We start from the raw sequence: 10,611 nt of genomic DNA on the forward strand, positions 1-10,611 counted from the left end.
TGGGATAATTTCAATTTCTTTTTGTTTGGGTTCATACATTTTCATTTGCTCATACATTTTCCATTTTCGCTCACAAAGAAATTTCAAAAATATATGTAATAAAAAAAAAGTCACCTCATTATTTATTCATATTTCAATCTGGAGGCAGGAGTAGATTAAGGTTGTATATTCATGCTTTATTTTAGGGGTTTACACGGATGACTGGGTTGTAATTGACTGTTGTATGAATCATGTCACAATTAATAACTTGTTTTTATTATCATCTCCTAGAAATACAAAGCCGGAAAGTATAATGGATAAATTTCTGTATGCATGACAGGTTTCTTTATTTAGAGCGTAATAGGAGGTCACTTTCCAAGGTCCAAAGCTCTATAGAGAATTTTGACAGATTTATGGCCCTTTTTAAATTTTAGAAAATTCTACATTATTCAGGCTGTTGTTTTACTATCAAGCACTGAGAATAGTCATGCAAGCTGTCCTACCAACAACTCTTGTTGTAACACAAAGTACAATCATACTATGTTTAGTAGTATGCTGAATTTGTAATTACACAAAATATGAGCAAAATATGTCCTTACATATTATGACCATAGATCAATTATTACATATTCTAGTGCCTTGTTATTTTTCATGCCTGCTAGCAAATTAATGCAATCCTATCATCCTACTTTGTTCTGTTAGCTCCTAGGAAGATATTTATTTTTTACTGTGTATCATGTTTAAAGTTTCAAATACATAATTGATTAATTTAGTGAGACAGGAGAAAAAAATAGGATTTGAAAAGCAACTTCTTTGACAGGTGATGGTTCTTGATGATTTTGCTATTTTGTAGTCAGACTCAATTGCCAGGCATAGTTATAACCATTCAATTGTAAGAAATAGCCAAAGACCTCTGTCAAACATATAATTGGTTTGGTGAATGAAATGTTTAAGAGATGTCTTGATGATGTCTAAATGAGATTATTTGACCATATTTAAAAAAAGGTTTTGAGTTAAATAAAAAAAAATATAGTGCTTTTGATTTGATTGTTTAGAGGTGGTTTGTGCCATAAATTAAAGTGGTAATTACTGTGTCAAAATTAGGAGACTTGATTATGTTGAATATTGACAGTTTTTATGATATTGTTAATTGGGAGGTTTTTCATAATCATGATTTGAGAGGTTTTGTTTTATAAAAATATGAAATATTTTGATGATATCATGAATTGAGAGGTTTTGATTCAAATAAAATAATAAGGTTATATTTTTTTTAAAAATGAGAAGCTTTTATCATATCATGGATTGAAAGGTTTTGATTATATTATTAATTGAGAGGTTTTGATTATTTTAAAAATTGAGAGGTTTTTATGAAATCATATATTTAGGGGTTTTGAGTATATTGTTTATTGAAAGGTTTTGATTAGTAAAACCAGGAACATTTTTGTAATGTCAGATTTTATAATAAAGACAGATGGACAAAAGAAAAATGAGTAAATGTATTATCATGGTGTAAATCCCAGGAAGTGATAACAAGAAGTTTACCAATCTCTGATCAGTATTGTAGAATGTTTTACCTGATAAAAAAAAATAAAAAATGCACTGTACATGTTCATGTTATTGTAATTTTAGCATTGCAGAAGGTATTTTTGTGGTATTGTATAATTATGTAGACACTATTTTTGTACACTAAATTAATTGACTATGACTATTTATACTACATTTAAAGTATTCATTGTATAAATTAAACAGCGTGTGATGCTAGCTTATTGGGGAGAGGGGGATACATGTGAAGAAGTTGAATGTATATTATTTTTTTGTTAAAATGATATGTTTAAGGTTTTGTCAAGGTTTTTTTTTCTCTCTCAAAGAAAAGGCTGGGGTTTTTTTTGTTACATAATCAATGTGAGAAAAAAAATTGACGTATAATTCTATTTTTTTTCTTGGTTTCCTAAAGCAGATCATTGTTGTGGTTTAAATGTGATGATTGGCCGATTTAGAAAAAAATGGAAAATTTCATTGTGTTGGAAATATGAATAGAGATAAATATATTTAATGCAAATCATGTTATAAATATATCAAATAAACTATATGAAATTAATCAAGATTTGATGATATTTTATTTTATATGACCATGAATACTTGTCTGTCTCACTACTGTGGGTTCATATCCAGACAGAGATTTTGGATTCTTTCATGTGAGGAAGCTATGCAACTTACAGAATGTTGATGGTTCTACTCAGGTGTCCATGGGTGACAGAAATAATGCAATAAAGGGCACTTGGGGTCTTCTTTTGCCAGTAAAGTTGGAAAGTCACCATATGGCCTGTATTGTGTTGGTGCAACTTAAAAACCCAAAATAAACAAAAACAAACAATACTTGTGTGCAGGCCTTATTGTGTTTTGCTGCCTTCTACAATAGCTGATCCCACTATTTCTGTCTACCTGCATGGCTGTAAAGTGGCATCATTGGATTTGTAATCCATGGGTTGCTGGATTGATCCTCAGACAAGGCAAAATTTCTCCGTGACAACAGTTGATCACGAACTTTAAGTCTAATGGTCATTAATTTTGTCTCACTTGATTGATTTACAATTCAAAATGTGTAGGATAAGAAGTCAGTCACTTGCAGAGAAATATGTAATTACTGGTTAGTAAACCAGGAAAGCTGGTTAAGTGGACTGACCACAAAGATGTGACCAAGAACTATAAAAAAAAGAATCTGTGTAAATGTAACGAAGCAAACAGACCCAATGTTAAACATTACCTCAACATTTTTGCTCCCTCAACATTTTCCAACAGAGACAACTATAGTTGATGATTTACACTGACAATGGTGTTTGTTATTTGTTGACCTGTACCAATGTGTGTTGAATTCAGCCAGGGATTTTGGATCCTTTCATGTGAGGAAGCTATCAGGCTAATTTACTGAACATCAGTGGTTCCCCATATCCCCTCTCCCCCCCCCCCCCAAAAAAAAAAAAAAATATGTAGACAATTATAATGGCTATTTGGTATGCAAAGACCTTGTTTGGAACTTGACCCTCAGGTGGCATTTGAGGTCATTAACAGTGGGTTAATGTCACTATGGTTGAAAATAGAACTTTAGCTTGTCAATTCAAAACATTCTACTCCCTTTGATGTCTTTGTAACATTTTGGTGAATACATGATGCATTCACTAAAAACTTGCCTGATTAATCTAAAAAATGCTCTTGCCTAAAGTCCTCAGATTTGGTGTAGAAATTGGTCATGACCTTTAGATGACCCATATGTATTTTGAGGTCAGAAGGTCTAATATTACTAGATTTTTACACTAAGACTTATCCAATCAATAATCAAAAAATGCTTTGGCCTACAGCATATTTGGTAATGGGGTTGTTAATGGCAAGTAGATGACCCCTTTCATTTTTTAGGTCAGTAGGTCAAAAGTCAAGGTCACTATGACCTACAACCCAGAAGCTGGCCATCAATTTTCAGATTTGGTACAGTGGTTAAGGAAAATTACACATTGAGGTGATAGGATGACATACGTATTTTACAATCATCTCTTGTTTTGTTATGTTTCACTGTCAGTATGTTGCATTATCAGTTATCAGTTTCTTATCAAGTTTTATTCAACTCAAGGTCAGTGTTTCAAGTTACTGATACTATCCTACTAAGTAGGGTATGAGATATTATAAAAAAAAATCATCACTCTGAGCCTTGCAGTCAATATGGAAGTTACTTACACCAATGGAGACCAGTTAACAATAACTGATGAAATGAAAGATGCATTTAATAAAGATGGGTATCTGATTGTAAGGTAAGCCATGTCAAGGTAATATTGGTTTTATAAAATACTACTAAAAATTTGATTGGCATCACTTATTCGATTGTACGTACGTTTATAGGTAAACAACAATTAATTGGTTAGAAGTGATATTTTGATATTAAAGTGTGGTAATTTGTTATTTTTGTTATGTTCTTATTAATCACTGAAGCGTGACAGCAGTGTTATCTGGACAAGGGTGGCTTTTTAGGTTTTTGTGCATGGGTGCAATTGGGTGATGAAAGTGGAATTAATTTGAAAGGACCAAAAAGTGTAAAGATGATGTCATTATCAAGTGTGGTGTCCATTTGCGTTGATTACGGCCTGACACCATCTCCTCATGTTACTGATAAGCCTGCATATGGTGTCTTGTGGGATTCAAACCACCATTGCATAACATCAGAATTTTTTTTTTCAAGCATAATTATTTACCCACTCCTCTAAGAGGGTCTGTCTAAGTTCCTAGATGGTGGTTGGCTTAACAGGGCGAGCAAGTCCAGGTAAAGAGACGGTTCTACTTGAGTGCTTGTTATGCATGGCATTGTAGGGCACCTGAGGTATTCTTTCATATGAATTTATGGACAGTCTTCATATGAAATTGTGTCATTGCCAATCAAGTTTCGTTTTCCATTTCAGAAAGTTATTTTGCAATGAGGAACTTCAAAAAATGAAGAAAAATTACGAGGATGGGGAGGACTATCATAAAAACAAGTTTATGGTAAGTTGTTTAAATATTACATACAGCTGTAAATAATAATAGTACATATTATTTTCAGCTAAACTTGTTTAATTAAATGGGGAACTATCCTAAACTTGCCACAGTTATTAGCTCTTGCATAGCATCAGGTTATTGTTTTGCATGATAACATGATTAAACATATTCACTTGAAACTGCATCCATGTTTTCAGGTCACCTACCAAGACACGTAACTCTAGCATGTTTTCAACTTGTAAGACACATAACTCTAGCATGTTACACATAACTCTAGCATGATTCCAACTTACCAAGACTCATAACTCTAGCATGATTCCAACTTACCAAGACTCATAACACTAGCATGATTCCAACTTACCAAGACTCATAACTCTAGCATGATTCCAACTTACCAAGACTCATAACTCTAGCATGATTCCAACTTACCAAGACTCATAACTCTAGCATGATTCCAACTTACCAAGACTCATAACTCTAGCATGATTCCAACTTACCAAGACTCATAACTCTAGCATGATTCAAACTTACCAAGACTCATAACTCTAGCATGATTCCAACTTACCAAGATTCATAAATCTAGCATGATTCCAACTTACCAAGACTCATAACTCTAGCATGATTCCAACTTACCAAGACTCATAACTCTAGCATGGATTTTTGCTGAACTATTACCCACTGTAAACTTTATGAAAAAAAACTATATTTATGATTTTACTTGCACTATATACATTTAGCACTGAGAACATCGGACATGGTGTACATTCAAAACCTCTTATCATCTGTATTTGTTCATTTTGCAGGTAAAAGACAAAGAAGGTAATGAGAGTGCCCAGATTACCTGGAATTTTCCAGGAAATGATATATTTGGTATGGCAGCTAGGTGTGAAAAACTCGCCGGCACATGTCAACAGGTGAAAACAGTACCAAATTATTCTCTCTTGACTTAATATTTATTACATTGGTTCAAATACGTGTACAATATATATAATTCCCTCATTGCCACTTTTCTTGGTTCAAATACACTATGCATGTACAATGTATATGTATCCGAAAGTGAATAATAAATTTTATAATGTATGTTTTGCATCATAAAAAGTTATCATTGTTATGGTATCAAGAAAGATAACTTATTTAGAAACATTTCAGACTTGTAATTTAATTGTTAGGATGTAGTTGTTACACAAAATGCTAAAATGGTATAAAGTCATTTCCAATCAAGAAGTTTTTGAAGCCTTGATTCAAAGCATAAGTTGAAAGGCAATTGTACATACGAGGGTTGATCAATAAATTCGTGGACACACTCCATAAATTGTTTTTTTGGGGAAGGAAAGTTAATATAATTATATTTGACATTTATTCAATTATTTATCAATTTGATGTGTAAGTTTCAGATAAATAATCCATATATTTTATCCGAAATGACAGTTTTCAGAAATAATTAAAGCTGATCGCCGCAGCTCAAATTCGCACTTACGTTACGTCGTGACGTCTGCGTAACATCTTCTCACCCAACTTCTACACATCGTTCATGCTGTGTACCCACCGACTGAAAATGTTTCTTATGCAATGAAAGTATCAATTAATGGCAAACAGACAATGCCTTTATGGACTGTAAATCATGGAACCCCGGTTTTTAAACTTTGTGTTCCTTTAACTCTGCCTTCAATTTCACTCGCATAACGTTCGCATCGCAACAAGTTTCAATAGGTCTGCCACATCTCTTATCATCCTGAAGTTCTTCTCTACCCACACAGAAGTGTATGTGTCACTTATAAACTAACGAATAAGACACTTTTTTGTTCCAGATAAAGATAGTTTGCTTTGGGGTCATACCAAGATTTACACAGAACTTAATTACTGTTCTCTGCTCCAACAACGTCGTACTCCTCTCTGGTGGCACACCCCTGTCTCCATTAACATCTCCAACAAACATAAGAAATAGTAGCGACGCTTGTTTTTTTAAATGTTCTATAAACGATATGAAAGAACGTTGCCGTCATTTCCATATTTTAAAGAAGCACGCCAAAATAAGAACAATTTTTAAGTATTTCAAAATGGCAAATATAACTTTTTTTTTAGCTGCGGCGGTTGTATGGTACAGGGTTGCTATGGCGATACATATAATGAACAAAATGAGATTTGTTTTTAAAAAATCACAATATATATAAATAGTATTACATTCTTCTCCTAAATAGCAAAAAATCTTTATAATATCTTGATCAATTATTAAATTATTAATAGTGTCCATGAATATATTGATCAACCCTCGTATATCCAAAAATGGTATTAAGTCATTTTTTTTTAACATTTCTGTCTGACATATGAGCCGTGTCACGACAAAACCAACATAATGGGTTTGCGACCAGCATGGATCCAGACCAGCCTGCGCATCCTCGCAGTCTGATCAGGATCCATGCTGTTCGCTATCAGTTTCTCTACTTGTTATAGGGTTTGTAAGCGAACAGCATGGATCCTGATCAGACTGCGCGGATGCGCAGGCTGGTCTGGATCCATGCTGGTCGCAAACGCATTACGTTGGTTTTGTCGTGACGCGGCTCATATGTTTTTGTTTCAGCTTTTAGGAGGGGAGGTTTACCATTATCATTCTAAATTTGTTGTCAAGGACCCAAAGACAGGGGGACAGAGGGCTTGGCACCAGGATTATGGGTAACAGAATTTAGCTGTTAACTATAACTTAGAATACTGTTAATAATTAATATGAACTTAACATATCCTATAAAAAAGAAAAATATGCTCCTTGTTTTTTTAATTGGGTTTTTATAATAAAATGTCATTAAAAATGCTTGATTTTCATTCAAAATGCTATTATAAAATGCTTGATTTTAAATTAAAATGTCATTTAAAATGCCTAATTTTCAATCAAATTGCTATTATAAAATGCTTGATTTTCAATCAAAATGCAATTATAAAATGCTTGATTTTAAATTCAAACGTCATTAAAAATGCTTGATTTTCAATTCAAATGCTATTATATAATGTATGATCTTCACAAAGATAAACTGATTTGATAAAGTTACATGAACACATTTTTTTCTTTCTATATTAAAAATATTGTTGTAGATATTGGTACAAGAATGGCTGCCTCTTTCCGGACATGATGACAGTTTTTGTTTCCATAGATACGGCTAATAAAGAAAATGGCTGCCTACAGGTATATACATGTGATATTTACTGATGATTAAGTGAAATTTTTTCACCATAGTTACACAATTCTGAATCTAGAATTTGTAAGAAAAATTCTTTAGTAGAATATATATAATATAATATATATAATAGAATATTATTTTTCAGCATATAAATGTGTTCATACAAAATCACTTGGAACTCTATCAACATTTTTTTCCCATTAAAAAATATCCAATAAAAATGGTTTTATCAATATTTGATATACCTTAGGAAAATGTCTGGAAAATGTGGCCATTTTAGTCCAGTCAAAATATCAAAACTTGAAGAGCATATCAAAATTAAACTTTCTAGACCTCATGCATTTATACTGTAGAATACTTTCAATTCTCATTGGCAATATTTCCTGTTTCGATTTTTAAATTTTTATTTATCTTTATCTTTTTTCTTTATTCCCATATTCATGCATTCGAAGTCATCATCTTAAATTGGTGCCGGATAAATAAAGATATTCACAGTTTCTGACTGATATATTGATTCGTAACAACTGTGAATTTGCAAAGGAATTGATTTGCAAATATAAGCGAAAAATTAATCTTATACGAATAAAACCTGTTCTACAGTAGTTGAATAATTTTATATTGTGACCTTAGTGCAGTAACTGGTTAAATCCTGTTAAATTTAGAAGGACTTAACCCATTACTGCACTAAGGTGATGATATACTTTAATTAAAGGTTCTGGAAGGATCTCACAGAGCAGGCCGGGTAGAGCATGGACTGTATGGAGGAGAGCAGGGGGCAGACGTTGAGAGAGTAGAGGAACTGAAAAAGTTTTGTCCTCTCAAATATGTTGAAATGAACCCAGGTAATATGCTCTTATTTTTCACAGTTCATTGTACTATACATGTATATCAAAGTAAAATTCTAATGATTTTAAACGAAAGTGGTTTTTGCAAAATTTGTCTATAACCATAAGCAAAAAAGCTTCAAGAGGTTTTAGCATGTTAACCCCTAAATGACGTGAATTTATTAATGGATTTGCCCTGCTTTAAATTTGGAACAGTCCATTAAGTATCAAACTACAAAAAAAAAGCAAAAAAAAAAGCAACCATTCTTATAAAGCCTCATCAGACTATAAACAGATATGCAGGCTGGCCTGGCTCTATACTGATGTCAATTAAATGCTACCGTATTTAGACTACTTTCAGATTAAAGTTAAAATGTTCAAGTTTTGTCATTTACTCATAATGTTTTACAGGATATACATGTAATTTAAATCAAGATTTCTTAAAAGAGCATACACACAAATTTCCCATGCCAAAAATTTGCAAATTTCCTGAATCCTTTAAAGTCAAGGTCATTTAGAAGTCAAGGTCAGAAATCAAGGTAATCTATATACTGGTAAGGGAGAGGGGCTGTAGTTCTAAGCATTATTACTGTTGTTAATATACCAAACAGAGACAGAGTGTTTACAATCAATGTACCTCCAGATCTTTTTATAATGCACTTTACTAAGAGGCTTCCCTATATAAACTTTTTTTCAAATAATAAAAAATTTAGAGAGAAATCTGTCAAGAATTATAAAAAAGTTAATTCTAAACAGGGTTTTTTCTTTCTTTTTCAGGGGATGCTTTATTTTTTCACTGTAACCTGCTGCACACCAGTGACATAAACTCTAGTGAAAGCAGACGCCTTGGATTTCTTCCAGCTTATAACCGGAAGTCAAACGACCCTGTGATTGACAGTCATCACCCGAGATACACACCACTTGACATGGTTTGTATCAGTTACTTCCCCTGATTATTACATTATACAAGCATACTTTGACGCAAGAGGCAGCCACTTTTCGCTATAACTGAAAAAATTATGGGTAATTGACAAGGTATTCCAAATATGTGAGGGGTGTTGGCAATTGCATCTTCTCAGGTCTTTCCGTCAAACTTTGGATAAGGGTTATTATTAATAAAAATAAGGAGTTCCGGTTGTAGTGTTGGTATTGTATCATATAATTAGGTATATAATGTTATAAAAGTTATAACCATTAGAACTCAAACCCAGAATGTTCATGTTGTGATCCCCTAAGATATCTGACCATGTTAGCAATTACTCTGAAACTTGCAATTACTACTCTAAAACTTGCCGTAAGTACTATATCTAAAACTGTGACTTGCTTCATTATTTATAATGCATTTTGAACTAGTTTCCCCAAAGTTGTATTAAAACAAACAATCAGCTAGCATATGAAAGGATGGTAGTTCTACCATAGTAAATGATAGTTCCAGCATGTGTCTAACCCCAGCTACTGATATTTCATAATTATAATGCTGAAATGTCTGCGCCAAGTGGGAGAATGTAGCTTTATGACATATGAGCAATTTTCTGAATAAGAAAAAAGTTTTTGTCCTGAATCATGATAAGTTTGATGCAAGATTATATTCTTATATTTCTCTATAATCTAAATTACAGGTACCAAACAATGCTGTTCTAGAGTGTGAAAACTTTACAGATTTGGGAGGTAAAGGTTTCCTGGACATGGCTAACCTTAAATCTATAAAAGCTCAAGTGCAGTTCAATAAATAACAATGCATGTACATGTACTTCACAGGGTGAAAGGTCATAGTTCGAAACCTACCAGATGTGTTTAATAAATAACAATACTAGTGGGTGAAAGGTCATAGTTTGTATCCATTTAGATGACATCTCAGTACATGTACATCAATTGAATTATGGAAACAATATGTCCTCTTAAACATTGTGTCATAATATTTGTAATAAAATTTAACTAAAATTCAATGAAATCTTCTCATAATAAAGTGTTGCATTCAACTAAATGTAGGTTTGGCAATATGTCCTTTTTACCAAATTTCATTCAATTTAATACAAGTTTGAGTTACAAAAAAGTTGTTATTTTTATATTTTATAATATTGTATTCTACAATAATCTATATTATGTAATTTAAATTTGAC

At 32.5% G+C, this 10,611-nt stretch overlaps 1 protein-coding gene across 1 annotated transcript; it reads left to right on the forward strand.

Annotated features, from left to right (window-relative positions):
• Positions 1-3,621: 3,621 nt before the first annotated feature.
• LOC132733005 (L-proline trans-4-hydroxylase-like) lies at positions 3,622-10,365 on the forward strand. The gene is made up of 8 exons (XM_060719566.1): positions 3,622-3,779; positions 4,422-4,503; positions 5,301-5,411; positions 7,076-7,167; positions 7,582-7,672; positions 8,380-8,509; positions 9,269-9,420; positions 10,111-10,365. The coding sequence occupies exons 1-8, from the start codon at positions 3,691-3,693 to the stop codon at positions 10,222-10,224; spliced, it is 861 nt and encodes a 286-aa protein (XP_060575549.1). The 5' UTR covers positions 3,622-3,690; the 3' UTR covers positions 10,225-10,365.
• Positions 10,366-10,611: the final 246 nt, after the last annotated feature.

This window comes from Ruditapes philippinarum, unplaced genomic scaffold (genome assembly GCF_026571515.1).
Source record: "Ruditapes philippinarum isolate M1 unplaced genomic scaffold, ASM2657151v2 ctg2344_1_1_1_1, whole genome shotgun sequence".
NCBI classification, from domain to species: Eukaryota; Metazoa; Mollusca; class Bivalvia; order Venerida; family Veneridae; genus Ruditapes; species Ruditapes philippinarum.